This window comes from Bombus vosnesenskii, unplaced genomic scaffold (genome assembly GCF_011952255.1).
Source record: "Bombus vosnesenskii isolate JDL3184/JDL3185 unplaced genomic scaffold, Bvos_JDL3184-5_v1.1 scf7180000013311, whole genome shotgun sequence".
NCBI lineage: Eukaryota > Metazoa > Arthropoda > Insecta > Hymenoptera > Apidae > Bombus > Bombus vosnesenskii.
Window position 1 is genome coordinate 408,502 of NW_022882959.1, and position 20,084 is coordinate 428,585.

Below are 20,084 nucleotides of genomic sequence, written 5' to 3' on the forward strand. Positions count from 1 at the left end.
TATTAACAAATTCGAGAAACTTCTCTTTTATTGGATTAGTATAATTCTATCATAACTTTCGCGTAGCGTATCGCGTGACGGAACACCGGTTAGAACATATCTAAACCACCCCCGAAGAAGATTCACCCTTATATACCGATTGATATAACGCGTTCGTGTCACTTCGTCAAACATTTGTTAGAAGATTTAATGCCTTGGATGTTAGCACACGTGTGTCTCTTTTCTCAGGGAATCACGGCATGTTACGATAAATTGTGTTGTACGCGAGCAAAATAAACTGGAATATATGCATTTCGAAGATTTGGTACATGCGCCTTGACGATTAAAGCAGGCTATGCCTGTTGCTTCTACGCATGCCTCGTGATCCCACCTTTCGATATTTTATCCAAAGGACACTTTTTCTCGTTGTTTAGGAATAGTGGAATATTTATTTCCATTTGCTGGAGGAACTTCGATATTTCCCAGACGAATATTCTTTCTCCTCTTGAGCGACGAGTTCTTCGTCCAGGAGGAGCTCGAAATTCCCCAATGCTTCCGGTGGTGGACATTTGTTCCATCTTACGCTGTGTACAATCGTGTTTTGATTGAAATAGGAAAAATCGAGTTTTTAAAAATAAATGAAGATTACAGGAGAAACATGATAACTCATATTTTCCATCTTCCATAGAAGACCAATTTTTAAATTCGATATATTGTCAACCAAATCCACGTTACTATCGTTTTATTTGATTTTGCAATTAAATATATATTTGTAATATCGTAGAATAGATTTGAATTAGAGATCGGTTGAAAATATAAAAAACCGTGTACGTCGTCCTTTTGTGGTTCGTTTACATTTAAGAGCGCCTATGTGACTAAAGTCACCTAGTTCTTACAAAGATATGAGAAAAACAAGAAACAACGTTAGAGCAGAAGGACAGTTTCGTGTTTCAAGGGCGGACGACCGAGAGGTCAGAGTATGCGAGTCGAAAAGCGAGTGTGTTGCGAGAGTCAGAGCTAATTGAGTCGTTGAAGAGTAGAGTCGTTAGAGGTTTCGAGTTGTCGAAGAGTAGAGTCGTTAGAGGTTTCGAGTCGTCGAAGAGTAGAGTCGTGAGAATTGATAGAGTTGCTAGAGAGAGAGAGTGTGTGTGTTAGATTCGTTGTGACGAGAGTGATCAAATAACTGTAAAGTTATTTGATACAGATACGAGTATTGCATTTAGTTTCCGTTAAATAAATATCGTTCTCTGTCCAATTTATATCTGTATATTCAGTTTAATATTAATAAATTGTAAGTAATCGGAAAAAAATTTCTATCCTTATTTTTCGATATTACATATTTTTCTGATCTTCATTGAACGTTTTGAAAAATACTTATAGCACTAGTAGTAATACTAATTAATTTAAACTAGTGTAACAACTAATCTAGTATTCGTTTCTTACAAAATATCATAAACCTATCTTCTACTTTCAAAAGGTTTATATCTTCAAATTTATCAAATTTGTTTCCAATTTTTACAACTACTTTTTTCTTTATCCCGTAAAGGAATTTTCTTCAAATGTGACACTTACTCTGGGACACCCTCAGGTGGTACGACGATTGAAATTATGTTGTCGATTAATTTGTATTTTAAGATTCGATCGTTTACTGTGGTGGATGTCAACGACGGAGATGCGTTCACCTGTAGGAAATGTAGGAAAGATTGGTTACCAGAAGAAGAAATAAGGTAAATGATACTAAATACAGTTAAATAGTGAAAGGATTATTAAGAAATTGAAGAACCTCGATAAGCCACGGTTTAAGATCATTATCGATGATGATGTCATAGCCGTAGCACTCGAAGCAGTGTCGATCGTTTGCCATAACTGGAGCGACAGCTTTCAAAGAATGCACGATGCACCAAGTGATGTTTGCGAATAGCTTTTCCGTGACCGCTTTCCCACGCGTGCTTTCCAAGTATAATCTCAAATTGTGCACGCTTAATTTACCACCATGCTTGCTATTATATTCTTCCTGGAATATTCGCATGTTTTCACAACTCTATGTTGTTCTCGTTTAGTTTTTCTTATATTTCGTTCTCGAATTTTTATACATTTACGCAAAATTTAAATTGTGTAAAAGTGTTTATAAAAAAATGAATTTGCATTAAAATCCGCAGTCTATTTATATTTATATATATATGTTTCCTTTCTTTGTAAAAACAGAAAAAATTCACTTACACCATGCTTTTGCACAGACACGTTCGTGAGATGAACATACATATTATCTAATTCTTGAATACTAGTGTCGTACTTGACTGTACAAAATCGGCAAAATCCTAGTTTGAAGAGATACGCTTTTAATGGTCGAAAAGACGTAATAAGAACGTATAGCCTCAGATCAAACTTTTTTCCTCCTATTAGAAGCGGATTGTCAATGTACCTATGTATTTATTTTGAAAATAGGAAAATATTTTTCATTTCAACATTCTTCATTTAAGTTATGTTTTAATATTACTAATTTAGCGTCTATATATTTATAATAAAACTGTAGATTTTTTTCAAAAAGCCCCTCAATTTTAACATAAATTAGATGAATTGTAGAGGATCATCTTGTACCTGGATATTACATACGATTCTTTCGTTAAATTTGGATTGAATGGGTTTTTTGCTTCTCGAGACCATTTCTTCAGTTTACTTAATTTATTGATTAGAAATATTCCAGCGCCTTGTGATTTGCCGCACGGTTTCATAATCCACGTGCTTTGTGGTGATTTTCGGTACTCCTCAACGAACATATTGTAGTCTAAAATAAATTTATCTTACTAAGTATTTCAACTATAATAATAACTTATTATATACAATGGCACCGATATTAATATTCGGAAGCCATATATATTTATAATACATTATGCAATATTACAACAATATTTTACCTGCCGGTAAAACAAACGTGATAGGTATGAAATCGAGATAAAGGTATTTTCCCGGGCCATCTCCTCTTTCCGCTAAAGGATTTCCCTCGCGTTCCAATTCTTTCCGGTAGCGTTTTATATTTTTCACCAACAAGTCTTTTCGAGTTAATTCGTAATGATTCGGGAAATGATTAATTATTCTACAAGTTGAGATACTACTTAATAAGTACTTACTTATAAGAAAATTGTACGAATATATTGTGTGTATCATACAGATTTCTTTTTTTAGATCTGATTAGCGTTATAATAATAAGATACGACTATGACGATTATATTGTTTAAAGTTTGGAACAAGTATGAAAACGTACTTAAAAGTTGTAAATTATTTGCTGCAAACTTATACTTGATAAAAAATTAGAATAAAACATGAACAATAGTTTTAAAGGTAGAATTAGTGGTAAAGATGATGTCATTAAATATTATTATTCATGTAACAAATAGCTGCATATACATGTTCAACTTCGTTTGAAATTTCATCAATTAAATCACGATAGTGTCGTATCCTATTATATTATTAATGAAAATGGAAAGTTTTGTATGATACAGATAATTCAGGATGTTCATAAAAGTCTTATACGAGTGTTAGATACTTTCGTGCGTCACTAAATATAAAATGAACGATGAATATTTAAAAATTGTATTATGTTTTAACAAAATGGATATTTAACTGTTTGTCGTCCATCCTATATCCTGTTTCTACACTGAATATATTCCTGCACGATTGCGTGACTGCCCTAAAATAATTTTAAAAGCTTGCGTTACTTTTTCTTAATTCATTCCTTTTGTAGAATTTTCAAATAATACAAATCAGTATAAAAACATTTGGATAATACAATTTTATCTCTTACTTCTTTTCCTTCGGCAAAATAAAAAGTAATTATTACCAATAAAAATTCCAGTCATCCTCCGGACCAACTTGAACCCATCCCCTCTTCTCGAAATTATGTACTATTACAGATTTATCCACGTCCGTGCAAAACGTCACTTTCGTTTTGTCCGTTCCACTTGCCGATACTCTGTAAATGTTTAGAACTTTTCTAGAAGAAGAAAAAGATAGCTAATCATTTGCTTTATTCCGTATTGTTTAACCCTTCAGGGATAGCACGCGATTCTTTTCGTAGGACCGAATATATAAGATAAACAACCGAAGGTATAAACACCATCGAAAATACGATATACGATACGTTTTACAAACGGAGAACTACAACAGAGATAAGCAACAGAGATAAACGCATAGTCCAAGGATACAATAGGCTGGGGCCCGAAAATAGCCAAACAGTCCGTGCACATTGTACAGACACCATCCTTGATGGGTTAAGTCTTTTTCTTAATGTTGTATCACATTCGTTTTCGTTCTTGTTTACCTGCCGTGATTGTTAGATACGCTTAAATTTGTGACACGTTTATTTTCAGCTATTGTACCGGACGCCATGGTTTTCGATGAGAAAAGTTAGATCGATTCACCGTGGATACGCGAATTTTGAATGCATCCAGTCCCCGCGCATCAGGAATGTGATAAACAAGCGATAAAAATGAATCCGGAATAAAATTTGAGTCAGATACGCTTTATGCTTACGGTCAGATACGGTTACTCTTTCACATTTAATTTACGGTATATTACTACTTGTACTCTATTTTCTTCTTAACATAATTCTTCGTAACATAATTCCATAATTCCTCCACGCTTATTTAAAATTCAAATATTTTAGAGCATGCGTTGCTAATATTATTTGATCATAGCTCGCATTAATATTAATTATATTATTTACATATAATCGCAAGCATCGACAGCAATGGCACACTGAGATATTTTTGATTCCGAACAGTAAAAGATATAAACGGCACACAAATATATGAGAAATATTTTTCCAAGAAGAATACAAATTGACTCTGTTTAGTAATGCTATATTTAACATAATTTGAATTTGAACAATGAACGAATAAAGAAAAGACAATTTTTGAAACGTTCACGAATGATTCTCATAACTTCAGAAATGATTAATCGATTACTACATACCTGTATATTTCTTTGAAAAACAATAAAAATACCTGTAAAATATTACGTCTTAAATATTCGACAACTTACAAAATAGGAAACAATTAAATTATAAAAAGACAATGAAGAAATATTACGCTGTTGTATAGATTATTGTTGTTAGCCAATTTATAAAAATCATCGAATTAAAATGTAAAGGTTACCGCCATTTATAAATATCATTGAAAAACTTACTCAAAGCTTCTTTAACTTTCTTTTTGAATATCTAATTTCAGAATCTTAAAGTAGATACCTTAAAGTATTTGAATGATTTTTTCCAAAATCCCTTAAACAAGTAAACGCGTGAAAAATCACATCGAACCTTGGAGACATTGTATCATATTGGGATTAACAAGGTCTCTATATATGTAAACTTCTAATTAAATCGATCAATGGGTCGATTATCGTTTTACCTTCTCGCCATGTCTACTTGCGTTACAATATACTCTCAATCTTAAATCGATCATAATTTTCAAAAGTTTGACCGTTTTTATTACAGAATAATCCCTGCGAGAAGAAACGATTAATTTGGTTATACTGTGACAAATCAACACGTTCGATCAAGCTCGAGTGGTTTGACTTCGCGTTAAAAGACAACCGGCAGATTTCAAGTGTGTTTACATCGCTCTTATTTTCTTTTTCCTATCTGCCTCGATTGTACGTTTCATGTATCAGAAACCCGCTAGCGTCACAGTAAGAAAGACGTATTTGATCGTTTAGCTTTTCTATTCGACAAAGAAGTTATTTCACATTTGCAATACTTCCAAATTGTGTTGTTGTCAAATAAATTCATTCTTTTGAAATTTTCGACTGTCCTTTTAATCCGTGTGATCATATTTTATAGTGGTTTATTTCTTATTCGCCGCGTCGAAAAAACAGGTAACTTGAAAAGGGTATGTATATTAAAACAAATTATTATACTGTATGAAGATATTTAAGATTTAAGAAGACATAGTATAAATATAAAGGGTTTTATAAATTATTTTATTTTGGATTTTTGTTGTTATCATTGACAAGATTCATTTTCTGGGACTTGTAACATCCTCTTACACGTGTTAGATACGTAGATGCGTAGACGCGTAGATACGAGCATCGTTTTATTTTGTTGAAACGATACGAATTAAGCGTTAAAAGCGAGTCACAAAGAGACGGTTATTACTTGCGAACCGGAAATTAAACGCTGCTTGAGAGCACCAAAAGCGTCGTGGCTATACGAGTGAATCATATTTGCGCATAGGTATTCGTGTCATGAATTTACCATTCGAAATGCGTCTTTCATTAACTCTGTATTTATTAATGTGAACCAAACGCATTTTAGAAAGTATTAATTAAATCGAAACCAGTTTTCTCTTGTGCTCTGTTTGCTATAATATTGGACATATTTCATAAGGAACATACACATTGTTCTTATTATATGTATATTATACTATATGTATTATATTTGTTATTATTTTGTTAAAAAATATTTTTATTGTAAATATTAAATAGTGAACATTGTATGATTTAATTAGGAGTAGACAGTCAAAATGAACGTCAATTTGAATTACAATAATTATGAAAGAAGAGTGGCCAGAGGAAGAGGGATAGCTCGAAGCAATTTACCTGCGAATAGGTGCCTTTGCCATAGACCATACACTATCGTGTTATGTAATGTTTGTGGTTACTGGACAAGGGGCAGAGTACGTTACTTTTGTCCAATTCATCCACAGGTATGTTGTCTTTGATATATCATACTTTTAAACAAAGTACAAAGCAAAAGAAATCATTTGCACCTACTCTTTCTATCTAAATTTTCATTTTAATCCTTATTATTTAATCCTTTCTTACAGGTAGTTTTTTTGTTTGACATTCCACAATGTCCCCAATGTAAATCTTATGGTTTTATGTTGAGCGAATATTGAATCATCTGAAAACGGAATGTATACCTTGCATAACAGTATATGAATTACATAATAATACATAATACATTATACTATACATATACATGCATATACATAATGATTTATTTTGTTATTGATATGTAAGTATACATTCTACATTTATTTCCACAATTATTTCTAGTACAATCGTGAAGTATGTGTAATATTCTGTTATATAAACAATCATCTCAATACTAATTTATGTTTTCAATTTGTTATTGAAATTTAGATGTATATCTGTATTTACTTTGAGTATTTATTTCAATCGTTTCTAATGCAATCACCAAATATTTATATTAAGATATTTTAATAGATGTAAGAATAAAAAAGGGAAAATGCAGATTAATTTGGTTAACATTAGACTTCATTTATTGTTGTACCAGACTAGCAAATTTACGTTTTTGATATTTTACGTTATGAACCAACTGGGAAAACCAGGTGTTTTGTTCTTTTCTGCAAAGTTCTTAAAGTTCTGTTTTACTTGGAGCATGGCTTTGTCAGTTTTATCTTCTGCTTCTTTGGGAACTATATCCGGAAATGTAAATGTTTCGGTCTTAGGCTGAAATCGTAGAAAATGTTAATAACGAAGATATATTTTTGTTAAAAATTGAGTTTTTATTTTAATACTTACTAGAGTAACATAAGCTATTTTCACGTCATCCTCTTTAACAACAAATTTAATACCTGTAGGTGAATAAGTTCTTCCAAGAGCAATCCTAGTACGCACATGGACAGGATGTATGTTATAAATTTTTTCTAAATAATTCTTCACATCCAATCTTGTCATCTCCATAGAACAGTGAAACTCTACTACATTTTTTGGTTGGTTATGTTCTGGTTTTACAAGCTTCAACCAAAAGTTTGGAAGAAATATTCTAAGTTGTGGATTACCTTGCTGGTACAAGGGGTACCTGTTAAAGTAGATAAAACCATGTCAATAAAATATAAAATAGTTAAACGATTCATCTTAACATACAATTTTCAAAATGCCTTCTTAAATTTCCGTTTCATTCCTTTATAACAATAATATATACTTACCAACGAGTAGACATTTTATCTCGTTAAAAAGATAAAAAATTTATTTATAACAGTAACAATTTTGTTTATAATATCAAACTTCTGTATCTTAAATATGTATATATCATAAATAAACAATGTTCTGTAATCAATACATAAGAGGTTATGTTATATAGGTTATGTCATAGCAGAGAGGGAATGAAAGTGCTCACACTCGTAGTTCTAGTTGCTTCACAGCACAGACGCTGCACCATAGGGCCAAATGCCGAAGGTGACTCACACTAGATATACAAGAATCTACAAAATTAAGTATCTGCCCTGTTTGGTTGCACGTTAATATACACAAGAATTTGTCGTATTCCACGCTGCAACCTATTTAATTGTACGGTTCTACGGAAAGGTTCATATCTACTTTTCTGTCCCAGATAGACAGGTATGAATTTTTTAATAATTGTCATTATAATTATGCATTTATTTTTATCTGTATTATTGAATTTTATTAATTTTTACATTTTTAACATATTATAGTAACCATAAATGTTACTGTCTTTATATTATAAACATGTTCTATCAATGTTAATAGATATTGTAGTCTGTAGAAAAAAGTAAAATGATATATAGTTTTTGATGCCAATTTTAAAAAATTTACAATTAGAAACATTGGTTTCGATAATACAATTCTTCAAGAATATAAAAAGTGCCAATCGGCTGTTGTGTGACTTCCGAAAATTGTAGAAATTAAGGTCTGCGAAAATTACTTTGCAGTTGTTAAATAGCTTTACAGAATGATAAAAAGTACATTTTCACAAAGTTTCAATTTTTCATTCTCAAAATATGTTTGGCAAAATATAGGCGCCTCTTGCATTTTAGATCTAAAACAAGTTTAATGTTTATATTAATTTATTTCATTTTATACTATTGTAGGTATATTTATAACAAAATAATATATTGATTTCTTGATCAAAGCAATGAATCCGCTCGTCTGATTGAAATCGATTGCGATAGAAATCTTCTTCGTTTAAATTTTTCATCCGTTCGCGCTCTAATATCTAATCGAGAGTTGTAGTTGATTCGATAATCGATTTGTACGAAACATTCAGCTTTTGAACCGATTCAGTGCTATAAAAAGGACGTTCAAGTGTATTTCGGCAATGACTTCTTTCTTCGGCTAAATTAACAAGAATATGGTTCACGATATTGTTTCGCAAACACAAAACGGTGTTTTAAAAACGAAACGCGTCTAAGAAGATTGCTATTATTTTGAGAAAGTAAAGGGTTAGACCGAAGATTTTCAAGACTTTTGTTGATGAAATTTTGAATCGAAGATGAGCTGCGATTTGCTACCAGAATGGCTGAATCTTTTCTTGGACGACGTAGAAACTACTTTATGTTTACCGATATTGATCATCATGGTTCTTTGTACCGTTCAATTTATAATTAATCACGCCATGGATATTGGACTCACCTTTTATCAAAATGTAATGCAGAAGTCGGATGAAGACGCAGGGGAAGCTGGAAAAGAAAAGGGCGAAGATTTAATGAGCAAGATCAGAGGTTTTACTTTCGTATTTTTCTTAGACCTGGAAATATTTTTTTTTGGAGTGACATTACACAGGGTGCTTAGTAATCACGCTATTTGGTAATTAGTTAATATCATGTATACTAAACGAATGTATATTCAAACTCAATTTTACTCAAAAACGAAACATTGTACGAAGAAATTTTATTCTGTATTTACGATTTATTTCTTTACGTAAATTTACTACCTTACCGATTGTATCATGGCTACTGAGATACACCGTGTAAATTATTTGAATATTATTTTCTATAAAATAATAATGGTGTAATATTACTATATACATATATATATATATATATGTATATATATAGTAACATTTCTATAATTGTGTATGTATATTAAATATTAATATAAAATAATTACTTCTCTTGTAGGGTTTTTATGCGACATTTCTTGCGGCTTTAATAATTCTGATTCGAAACCGGATGATTACCCAGCAGCATCGTTGTTTAGGTCAAACTCACAAGAAGAGGAATGGGATTATTGCGAGGAAGACGACGAAGATAAGTGACAAATATGCATCGCAGGAAAAATTACGAGCTTAATCGATAAGTGCTACAGTAAAACTTTTATAAGCATGCATCCCAAAAACGTTGATTTCGAAGTGGTACTATATTAAACTCAATAAACGGTATATGAAAACTAATACGATGAAATTAATAATAAAGAGGAAACGAGAATGGATCAGAATTACAGAAAGTAATTTTTATTACTTGTTCCTAACTTTACTTTGGATTACTTGTTTTTAATTTAGAGATTCTATAATTTTACAAAAAATAAAACTTCTCAGTTACATGTAAACGAAGAAACGCGGTATTTTTTTTATACTGTGCAGAAATGCTTACTGTTTTCTTTATTAACATTTTATTACGTCGAATTATCGATAGCTTGTCAGTTCAAGGGTTCAAAACTACAAAAAACCAAGTCCAAGTTGTGATTGTTCGATACTTTTACTTTGTCTCTCTTTAATGAAAATTTAGTGAATGTCAAGAAAGAAACACGCGTACAAACAGCGTATTTGAACACTCGTTGAGCCTCGATCCAGCTTGTCGATCTAGGGATATATCTCTCAGCATAGCGATTCGCACGGAAAAAATTTATCTGCAAGATTGGGTTTGGTTCAGTACGATACCGATGATGTACCTTTGAAACATTTCATTCTCTTTTTCTCATTTTCCATGATAAATTTCACCGTTCAACCACTCACTTATATGATAGTTTTATTCGTACACTTGCTCATTCGACTTTGTATTAAAATTAAGCGGTGTTCGAAGTTCGATTAAAATGAGTCTCTTAAAAGTTATACTAGGACAGACTGTCTCGTAACTGAGCACGTCTTTTTTTCTATATTTTATATTCATTTGTCTTTTTGTAACAATATTAATTGAACCGCCTGTCAGGCATATTTTTAAGGCTGTGTCTTTCTTTCGTTTTTCGCATTACCTCTTTCTCCTACGTCTCCTAAAGGATAAATAAAATATTGTAACAAATATAAAATTATCAAATGCCTGTCGAAATTATATATATTATTCAATTAATTATACAACTATTTATTGATGAATAATTAGTTAACTTTTGTTAAATTTCAGTTTTTTCGTACGAATAATTTATTTTCGATTGTCTTACACGTGGTTATTTAGGAAAGAAAAGAAATGTTCTTTGGGAGAAAGAGACGATGCAGCGGCGTATGTACATTTCGATAATTCACACAACTTGTACGAAGAAAATCCGCCCGTCTCGAGTAACCTAGCAACGATAATGATAAGAAGAAGAATATCAGCAGCGATAAGAATATTAAATAGTATTATAGTAACAGTAGTTATAATGTAAATGGTAGAAATCTAGTGTCTTTCGTGATGGCGAATAACCCTAAAAAAACCTCAGAATTCGCGGATTTTCGTTTCAGACACCTTCGTTGTTCGAAGATCGTGTCTTGGAGCCTGTAAATCCGTACGCCAGCATTTCACTCATGTTTCTAAGATTTTTCTCTAAAAAATGTTCTCACTTTATGCTCTTCGTACTCTTTTTCTTTTCTCACAAAATACGATGAAACGGTATAATTATAATCATTTACGAATGTCCTGTCTCTCCAATCAGTTTTATTTCTCTAGATCACACAGGAGAAACATACATATTCCTAGATACATAATTCTTTCCTAATTTTAAATAGCCCCTTCCCTGCCTCATTGATCAACATTGCCCATGCATCTACATAATATCCAAAATAATTCCACTTTCATTTAATTTCCACCAGAAACCTAATTACCTTTTTCCCGGCACAATCGAAGCACAGAACACTTCATCCAACTTAGATTTTTTTTTTCACAAAATCACCCATGATTGCAGCGTCACATGAAAACGTTCTCCAGCCCGGAAATATTCTTCCTGGTGGGCGTGGAGGTGGCACAGTTCACGCCCTCGTCTTCGAAGGTGACCATCTTCTCGCGACTCCTGGTCGCGGTTCCGGAACATTCTAATAACCTGGGCTGATTCAACGACGCTGAATTCGATGCGGAACCTATCGGCGGTGTTAGAGCCGAGGAGGGCCGTAAGACTGATGAAGGAGGCGGTGGTGGTACAGCCATGTCCGTGACCGCCGCTGCTGCCAGGTTGAACTCGCTCACGCTTCTAGGCACGAAGTACTCAAAATGTAGAGAACTCTCCTGCTGACGATGTTGATGATGCTGGTGATGATATTGCGTTGGAGACAAACAACTGCGTCTCAGAGACTGGGCGCGTTGAAATTGTTGAGTCGACGAGTTTCTGGATTCAGACGGCGTTTTCTTTCGTGGTAGAGAATGATGACCAGGCGATGGTTTTATGGCAGTGTTGGACGTGTGGGCCAGGAGTTTCCCATCCCCGGGACTCCTGGCCTGATGCTGTCAGGAGGTTGGCACCATGGACATGGCGATCGCTTCTTCTTCTTGTTCGGACAATCGCGAGTCACTGGTGCCTCCTCCATCGTCCAGGTCGGCCTTGAGCCCAGGACCGGCACCTGATGAAGAATTGAAGGATTTTATAACTTTTTGGTTGCGATGGATAGAGAGTTTTCGGTCTTTGGTTTGATTGAAATGGATTTTGATTTCATTTTGGCTTTTTTAAACGAAGGGGTTATGCAGAGTGGTCAAGATGCCTGATCGAAATCCCCGACGCGAGTGGATCAGAACCGCTCTACGTGCAAACGATTGAGAGCTCGACTCATTTGTTCGTGATGCCTTTGACACTTTGAGCCTGGGTTCGGTTGGAAACGAAGCTTTCGCTGTTGGGGTGGAAAACTGGAGTTTCGATAAATGGAGGGCGAAGAGAAGGTAACTGCTTATATTATTAGACGATTTTTTTAATAATATTTTTGAAAATATCGAAGATCGTTGTAAGCTGTAAATATCTTAGAATTTCCCTTAGGATTATTATCCTAGTGGCATTTTTGAGAAGATTCAAGATCACAGTAAGCTATAAATTTCTGTGTAACTCTTTTACAGTGATAAGCAGAAGTTGAAATATTTAAAATTCTTATGAGTCTTTCTCCAAGTCTACCACACCAGGAAACGTGATGGGATTAGACCTGACGATAACATTACTACTGCCATATAAATAATGTTTTTCGTAAACAGTATTATCTATATTCATACAATACTGTCACGCATAATATTACGATTAAGCCACTGTATAACACTATGTTTAATAATTGACTATAAATTCGCAGTTCTGTATATAGAAATAGTATGTTTCGTCGCCAGGCTCAAAGCGTTCAGGAAATTTAAAGCGTGGCCGGGTAAAATAGTTTCTCGCCCGGAACGATCTAGCGGTTCCCCGTCGAATGCCTGCATCAGGGATACCTGTACCACCGATAGGTCCGACCACCACCCCCGACGACATGCCGCAGGTTCTACCGAAGACCCTGACCACGCGTACCACCTCCTCCTGGACGAGGTTGAAGCACATGGCGATCAGGCCCATCCCGGCGAGTATGTAGAGCGAGCAGGCGCACAGACTGAGTTCCTCCAGGGTAGCGGACGCGGCATTTCGTCCAACGGGCATCAGGTCGCCGAAACCGATCGTTCCGAGGCTGGTGAAGCAGAAGTAGCCACCTTCCAAGAGACTCCAACCCTCCAGACGATTGAACATCACTGCGCCACCGCATATGTAGATCAGCATGATTACTAGACAGAGACTGATCGGTATCCTCACGGGATTCGTTTCCACTACGTAACCTGGCGACGAATTCGTCGACAGGGACAGCGAGCACGGGTGAAAATGGCGTTTACTGTTTCCTGATGTTACGTCCTGGAAAAGATTAAAATGTTTTTTACCATATCTTATATGTTTTTATATTTTTTTAGGACATTATATATGTGTGTTTCAAAAATGACGCAACTTCAACCAATTCCTCAGGAAAAGCTAGGAATTATATGGAATAGATTATACCAATTGGGATCAAATACTAGTTGTAACTTTTTAATACCTAGTTCTTGAAATCTTTTTTTGATGGTTTTGTTATTTGTGTTAGAAGAATGCTTGTGATTAAAATTTATTAGTGTGTCAGAAGATTTGAAAAGGTATAACGAAGACACATGGGATGTCTCATAGTTTTTCTCTATTTGGTATAGAACTGGAGTCCCTCTATTCGTATTACTTTACATTCAGTTAAACTTAATTTGTTTGCTTTTTGTAATCAATTCCGTCGATCATACGTATATGTAACTTTTCTAATTTACTCTTATATTTTTGCTTGTTCCAGAAAAATGGCTGATCATTCTACAAACAACATCTAGTGTCCTCACCGCAGGTGCAGGTTGGCCATATTTCCCCAATATACCGCTACTTTCTAGTGTGAAATCATGTTTTTCGAATGAAATATGTTATACCTGAAGCGCTGCGGTGGAGCTGGTGGTAGCATGAAGCAGTCCCTCGCTTCCACAGTCCAACAAGATGGCACTGCTGGTGCCTCTGGTTCCTAGATCGTCGCAGGAGCTTTCTCTGCTAGCTGAATAGTAATTTCCAGATTTCGAGTCGACATGATTATCATATCTGTAGGTTTTGCTCATCATGCCACCTACAGGAGGTGGCGGTGGCGGCGGTTGTTGCTTCCTGGTGCAATTTCGAGGCCTGCACAATCTGCCGTACAAACGACGGAAGCTCCTTGAGAGAACATCGCCCACCGTGCTTAAATAGACCAGCATTAAGGGAATTCCAGCCAGAGCGTACACTATTGTGATTAAACGACCCCAGACTGTGCGAGGCGCCACGCTACCGTATCCTGAAACGCCAATGATAACGATTGTGTTACAATCGACTGTTATTGAGGGAACAACCGAGGATTGATTGAATATGAGAGCGTTTATTAGAATGTAATGGGTGTGTTCTCAGTCAATTCAAATTGTCACATAAATTGAAGCTTCCGACTAGGTGTTATGTTATCTTTGTAGCTCAATTTTTGTGCAATTTATTGGTACGCTTGTTCTCTGTTTTATTTTTGTCAATTTTTTATCAGATTATAGATCATATTCCATGAGTATTAACCTGTTAACCTGGAGAAACAAGTTAACATTAATATTTTTAAGTTATAAACTTTTAATTTATAATAAGTGGTACGTTACATGAAATATTGTATAATGATACTAATATATTCTATATTTTGTAAATATTGGTAATCCTTACCAATAGTAGTGATCAGCGTCAGGGAATACAATAAACTGCCACTAAAGGTCCATTTTCTATGTGATCTTCTGTCCATGGAATGGTCCCTGGATCGAGAGGATGATCCTATCGGTTCGTACTGCGAGGAAGTTCTCCTGAGACCTCGTGCCAAGTTCTCCTGAAATTCGAACACTTCCCTGGCTGCTAATCGTGTCCAGTTTTCCTTGTACAACACGTTCAAGTCCTCTGTGATACTCCAGAGCCTTTCAACGGTGCGCGCTCTTAGTTCCATGGCCGCAGTGTCATCCTCGATACTGGGCACAACGTACGATCCTCCTCCGTTCTTGGAACCGGGAATGAGCAGGTCGTTCCCTGAATCCTGCCATGGAAAACAAATAGATTTTACACATATATATGTATAATCCATACATATGGCCTTTCTGAAAGAAGAAAGTACAAAATCACTTAAGGATCACTAGGTTACAAATTAATTTTTGTTTGTTTTATGATGATTTATACACAAGATTTTTAGCAATTCTCTTCCTTTCCATTCTTTTCATTACGTATAACGCTCCTTAACATAAAAACTTTATTTAATACGAGTAAATTTATACAATTATGATACCAGACTTCTAAAGAGCTTTTGGACAAGATAACGTTACCAAAGAAGCGATGACCTACCGACTTGAGGCCACCTTCCAGCGCCATGAACGCGAACGCGCCCAACAGCGTGTAACCCAGCACGAGCACGCAGACACCCAGACTGGCCAATAATCCCGGTGTCTTGGTAGATGTTGCCGTACTGCAGCTACAACAACAGCACAGCAACTCCGCTCCCCGGACAGAAGCGTTGATCCTCAACGCGTCCGCGTTTGCGTTCGCGTTCCTCCCTGGACAGCATCTCGGCGCCCTCTGATAGTAGTCGCCTGTGCTCTGCATTATGTTTTAGCCACCGTCTGCACGCTGCTACCGGCAGCCTCCTCGTCGCCGCAGCTGCAGCTGCAGGTGCAGCGACCGACGCCGCAGCTGCAGCCGCAACCGGTCGCCTCCTATCGTTCCACTATCCTCCCTCGAGCCTCGTCCATTTGGTGCGCTGGCAAGCCTGTCGCAGAGATTACCCGTGATCCCATTAGATCTTGTCGCTTGCAACTATATCGCCCTAAGGCTCTGTGCAGACGAGGAATGCGACGTCTCGCGCCATTCCGATTTCATAGCGCTGACGCTACACAATTCGACAAGTTTCAATTTTTGATACAATCTGAGCGTACAATCGAAAAGCTTCTGACTAGACTGCACACATATGTAAGTATAAAAGTTTATATTTTTATTAATATAATTAAAATATTGGAACGTAAGTGGGAGATTGTTTTGTATACTAACTCTCAATTAATATCTTGGATTTTCAACCCTCGATAGGTCGTTAGTACAAAACTAAATTTTTCAACGCTCGAGTAATATAAAATTATTCAACGTTCGTTATTATTTGTGATCTAACGATATTATTGTTATAACTTGCATGCATTATTCAGTTTGTTTTCTAAAATGCTTGTTACGTATATTTTAGAAAAAGAATTTTTGTTATCGAAATCGTACAGGCAGAAAATTATAGAATCGGTTTTGACAAAACTGGTTTACGTGCTGACATTTTTTGTCGAGTGAAACTTTGCAAATTATTTGAATTTCGAGAGTACTTTCCATTTCTCTGGACAAGATAATATTCATATTACATAATCTACTATATAATATATGCAGATAATACGTAATTTTTGTAAAATTTCCACAATATCGTATGTCTCGTCTGCACCAAGTTTAATTGCTTCTTATTGGTACCTCAGGGAACGCGTGAGAGAGTGTACTTCTGGTATAGGTGTCGATGATGAGTGGTGACTATGGTCACGTGGCACTGGAGATGCGATCGGGTGACGAGTGTGAGCTCAGGAGGATGTGATTAGGTGTATGAGCGACGACGCTGCGGTGGTTAATTAAGGGGAATGTAGAGCTTGATTGGATCTTGGTGGATTTAGGTGGCGAGTATGTTTAGTGTGTTTGAGATATAACGGATGTGTTTGAATTTTGAGCGGCATATGAACATTAATTTGCATTTCAGGAATGTATTTTGAGAGTGTGACTTGATCTACGTTATGGAAGTTGGAAGAGTGATGTATGATTACGTCTAAAGTTTCAAGATGTTTTCTTGGAGGCAAGTATGTTTTCCATGATCTAATGTATCACCAAAGAGAATATATTTACATAGAAATATATTTAGATCTATCGTAAATTAGAGACTGGTTGTTTTAGTGGTATGCATTCGTACACGTAGGTTATACAACATTTCTGTTTGCTTACATTCTGTATTTGTTTGCTTATGTTCTTGGTTTAGTTGTTTACATTCTCCACTTGTTTATTTTTTCATTTAAGATTTTAAATCTTTACATTTATTTTTTTGTACATATTTTTTGTTCTGGTACCACGTTAAGGATTCAGATTCTTGCAACATAAGAAGTCAGATTCTTGTAACAAGAGGTGGGAGATTTTTATGAAATCCTAGAAATTCCTCCATCGCGTATTTCGTTCGAGGAATCTTCGTTCGCCGAAACGACGTCGTTAGCTCTGAATAATAGATAACAAACTAAAATCCACGAATTCTTCATGTAACGAGAACTTTTCTTCCTTTCTTCATTCGTAGAACCTCTATTAGAGATGATTGAAGTTCCACTTATTTCAATTGCGATGAAGAATAGAATTTATTTTGCGTAGTCAAATTAATATCCTTTACTCGTATAACATTTTCGATCAAAGAGTAATTTTTTGAAATGACAGTATTCTAAGCTGTTTTGTTTTTTCAATTCTGTGAATTCTGTGGAACACACGATGATTCCAAACTTTGTGTACACTAAATACATGCATATCTTTGGATTATGTTTGTATCATTACTTTATTGAAATATCATATTATGTTATTTCATATATAGTGTAATAACATGAATAATATGTACGTTATATTATATATATAATATAATAATCCAATAAAATAGTGACACGAAGATAATCCAGAAGATATATGGGTTAGAAATGATTCGACAACGATCATGATCCGACGAAGTTATACGCCACATAAAAATCAGACTATTTCCTTCTATAAACAATAACAGTGTTGATAAAACAGTGTTTGGAAAAAGCTTGACAAAAGGGTACCTGCAAGCGATATTTGGCCCGGTAAGAGAATCGGTTCGCGACCAGCTAGTTCCGTAATCGTATTTTTCAATTTCCTGTCGGGCTGCGACCCATTACGAGAAGTTAATAATCGGACTGCTCGATTTCCCGAAATAAATGTCCCCTTTTCGCGCTTTCTGTCGGCCCTCCGCGAGGAGAGTCCGTTTACTGATAAAGCGATCGTTCCGTTGCGTGTATACAAGCAGAAATAGCTACGATCGAGCTTCCTCCAACTAATGCATACTCATATGTATCACTTTTCATCTGTTTATACGGGTACTTACTTTCAAATAACTGATGTATATAGTTTATAATACCGGTCGTACTTGTTCGAACCATGGGACGTTCTAATTTTAACAGTAATGGGGTGGGTAGACGTACGAAGGGTTGATCCCTTTAGGGCGAAAAATAAATTTTTCGTTTGTTTCTGATGTTTCAGAGTAACAAAGTTGAGGGATGAAGTACATTTAGAATTAAATTAAATTAAAAGTTTTAGGTGTGCGTGTGTGTGTGTGTGGGTTTGTTTATTGTTATTGGAAATAATTTATTGTATTTATTCTGGCTGGCTATTGAGTGATAAAAACTTGTAATTGGAGAATTTTTTTGTTTTTAGGATGTGAATGATGCGAAAATATATTTTATATTTTTGTTCTTTTCAATGTGATTTCGTGAATATGGTTTTATTAAGAAAGATGGTACTTATTGGAGGTGGAAATGTAGCAGTAAATTAATAGTACCAAGCAAATATAGAAATTGAACACTTTTATATAGAATAAGAAATATTCAATATCTACTAAAAGCAAAAGAAAATTATTTTCATTCGTGTTAAAATTAAACGTTACTTATACAACAAAATATTGAGCGCGAAATGTTAAGTGTTACACACTATGTAGGTGGACATGTATATTTAGTATTATTTTTACATTTTCAAATAATTGCGAGCGATATTGTATGTGGTACAACTCCGTGTTGATATCACGGTGTGGACTACATGGTAAACTGTTCCGTTTTCTCTCTCTCTGTTCAACTGGTCGTCTCGTTGTCCCTCGACGAGCATTTGAATACCATCTATGTACTACATGTGTATCGCGCTTACGTATCTCTGTTTCGACTGGAGGACATACACGTGTTCCCAAGTAAATGAGTTTCTTTCTTTCCTTTTTTTTACTCTTTAGATTCATGTACTGGTTGGCCAGTAATATTTATTCTTTTTTTATCAAAAATTAACTAATGAAAATTATAATAATGGTATTTTTCTTCGATGTATAGTGCGGCAATTGAAGGTTCTGATCAAATTGAATAGAAAATTGGAATTTCACTAAATTTTATGTACGTAGTTAAGTTTTGCAAGCGAACAAGAACGAAGTACACGAAACAATTTGAGATTGTACAAAGGAGACTGGAATTTGGTAGGATCAACCGGCTTGTAGTTAGCGTCTCTTTAAATAATCAGGCTTCCGACAAATAGAGTTTCCGGTGATCAACGTTCAGCAAGTTTAGAAGCAATCAGGCTTCTATCAATCAGTCTTTAGTTATCATCTCCTGAAGCAATCAGGCCTCCAGCGATCAGCTGCTGAATAATTACATATACTTTGACTAGGTTGTGACAATATTTGCTTGTAAAATATATCATTCGTATTTGTATAATTTCTATTTTATCGTATTTTCTTATAGTTTTTAACGATGTGTGAATAATTCTCCGTGAACTTTCTCTAAACTGATTTTGATTTTTTAATCCTTTCAACCACTTAC

At 35.0% G+C, this 20,084-nt stretch overlaps 6 protein-coding genes across 14 annotated transcripts in view; 2 read left to right on the forward strand and 4 right to left on the reverse strand.

Annotated features, from left to right (window-relative positions):
- Positions 1-10: 10 nt before the first annotated feature.
- On the reverse strand, positions 11-5,317 carry LOC117234898 (probable tubulin polyglutamylase TTLL1). Of its 2 annotated transcripts, none has more exons than XM_033496477.1 (9): positions 5,222-5,317; positions 3,818-3,949; positions 3,602-3,667; positions 2,895-3,073; positions 2,578-2,764; positions 2,200-2,401; positions 1,763-1,993; positions 1,552-1,661; positions 11-563 (listed from the first exon to the last, which is right to left on the reverse strand). In XM_033496477.1, exons 1-9 carry the CDS (start codon positions 5,299-5,301, stop codon positions 428-430), a joined length of 1,323 nt encoding a protein of 440 aa, XP_033352368.1. In that variant the 5' UTR covers positions 5,302-5,317; the 3' UTR covers positions 11-427. The 2 variants fall into 2 exon arrangements, with proteins under 2 accessions (XP_033352368.1, XP_033352367.1); XM_033496476.1 differs by having other exon boundaries at positions 3,818-3,970.
- Positions 1,623-7,143, forward strand: LOC117234906 (uncharacterized protein CG13380). Of its 2 annotated transcripts, none has more exons than XM_033496493.1 (3): positions 1,623-1,706; positions 6,480-6,677; positions 6,798-7,143. In XM_033496493.1, the coding sequence occupies exons 2-3, from the start codon at positions 6,495-6,497 to the stop codon at positions 6,867-6,869; spliced, it is 255 nt and encodes an 84-aa protein (XP_033352384.1). In that variant the 5' UTR covers positions 1,623-1,706; positions 6,480-6,494; the 3' UTR covers positions 6,870-7,143. The 2 variants fall into 2 exon arrangements, with proteins under 2 accessions (XP_033352384.1, XP_033352383.1); XM_033496492.1 differs by lacking the exon at positions 1,623-1,706 and adding an exon at positions 5,380-5,861.
- LOC117234903 (probable 39S ribosomal protein L23, mitochondrial) lies at positions 5,937-8,300 on the reverse strand. 2 transcript variants are annotated; one of them, XM_033496489.1, is made up of 4 exons: positions 7,926-8,300; positions 7,519-7,798; positions 7,268-7,446; positions 5,937-6,874 (listed from the first exon to the last, which is right to left on the reverse strand). In XM_033496489.1, exons 1-3 carry the CDS (start codon positions 7,937-7,939, stop codon positions 7,297-7,299), a joined length of 444 nt encoding a protein of 147 aa, XP_033352380.1. In that variant the 5' UTR covers positions 7,940-8,300; the 3' UTR covers positions 5,937-6,874; positions 7,268-7,296. The 2 variants fall into 2 exon arrangements, with proteins under 2 accessions (XP_033352380.1, XP_033352379.1); XM_033496488.1 differs by lacking the exon at positions 5,937-6,874 and having other exon boundaries at positions 7,234-7,446.
- A 105-nt stretch (positions 8,301-8,405) lies between these two features.
- LOC117234905 lies at positions 8,406-10,129 on the forward strand. Of its 2 annotated transcripts, none has more exons than XM_033496491.1 (2): positions 8,406-9,543; positions 9,858-10,129. In XM_033496491.1, the coding sequence occupies exons 1-2, from the start codon at positions 9,230-9,232 to the stop codon at positions 9,886-9,888; spliced, it is 345 nt and encodes a 114-aa protein (XP_033352382.1). In that variant the 5' UTR covers positions 8,406-9,229; the 3' UTR covers positions 9,889-10,129. The 2 variants fall into 2 exon arrangements, with proteins under 2 accessions (XP_033352382.1, XP_033352381.1); XM_033496490.1 differs by having other exon boundaries at positions 8,520-9,458.
- Positions 10,130-10,414: 285 nt separating this feature from the next.
- On the reverse strand, positions 10,415-12,365 carry LOC117234990 (the record flags this gene model as incomplete). The annotated part of the gene is made up of 1 exon (XM_033496595.1): positions 10,415-12,365. A coding segment is annotated over one exon (534 nt), but the record flags the coding sequence as incomplete, so codon positions are not given.
- LOC117234895 (potassium channel subfamily K member 18-like) overlaps positions 12,339-20,084 on the reverse strand; it is a 32,238-nt gene continuing 24,492 nt past the window's right edge. For 4 of the 5 annotated variants that reach the window (XM_033496469.1, XM_033496472.1, XM_033496471.1 and 1 more), the window contains 4 exons: positions 15,802-16,222; positions 15,142-15,499; positions 14,349-14,740; positions 12,902-13,767 (listed from right to left, as the gene is read on the reverse strand). In XM_033496469.1, coding sequence (XP_033352360.1) covers positions 13,162-13,767; positions 14,349-14,740; positions 15,142-15,499; positions 15,802-16,059 — 1,614 coding nt within the window. In that variant the 5' untranslated portion in view covers positions 16,060-16,222 and the 3' untranslated portion in view covers positions 12,902-13,161. Of the gene's footprint in view, positions 12,479-12,901; positions 13,768-14,348; positions 14,741-15,141; positions 15,500-15,801; positions 16,223-20,084 lie in introns of those variants that run through there. The other variant, XM_033496473.1, reaches the window with a different exon arrangement.

What these genes read in the sequence shown, in the direction of transcription:
- LOC117234906 (XM_033496493.1), top strand. Translation starts at nt 6,495, where the DNA reads ATGAACGTCAATTTGAATTACAATAATTATGAAAGAAGAGTGGCCAGA. An exon ending in TTTGTCCAATTCATCCACAG is followed by an intron (nt 6,678 to 6,797) that starts GTATGTTGTCTT and finishes CCTTTCTTACAG; the next exon opens with GTAGTTTTTTTGTTTGACAT.
- LOC117234905 (XM_033496490.1), top strand. Translation starts at nt 9,230, where the DNA reads ATGAGCTGCGATTTGCTACCAGAATGGCTGAATCTTTTCTTGGACGAC. An exon ending in TTTAATGAGCAAGATCAGAG is followed by an intron (nt 9,459 to 9,857) that starts GTTTTACTTTCG and finishes CTTCTCTTGTAG; the next exon opens with GGTTTTTATGCGACATTTCT.
- LOC117234903 (XM_033496489.1), bottom strand. An exon ending in AAATAGCTTATGTTACTCTA is followed by an intron (nt 7,447 to 7,518) that starts GTAAGTATTAAA and finishes CTACGATTTCAG; the next exon opens with CCTAAGACCGAAACATTTAC.
- LOC117234898 (XM_033496476.1), bottom strand. Translation starts at nt 5,301, where the DNA reads ATGTCTCCAAGGTTCGATGTGATTTTTCACGCGTTTACTTGTTTAAGG. An exon ending in TATAGGATGGACGACAAACA is followed by an intron (nt 3,074 to 3,601) that starts GTTAAATATCCA and finishes CTCAACTTGTAG; the next exon opens with AATAATTAATCATTTCCCGA. An exon ending in CACGTTTGTTTTACCGGCAG is followed by an intron (nt 2,765 to 2,894) that starts GTAAAATATTGT and finishes AATTTATTTTAG; the next exon opens with ACTACAATATGTTCGTTGAG.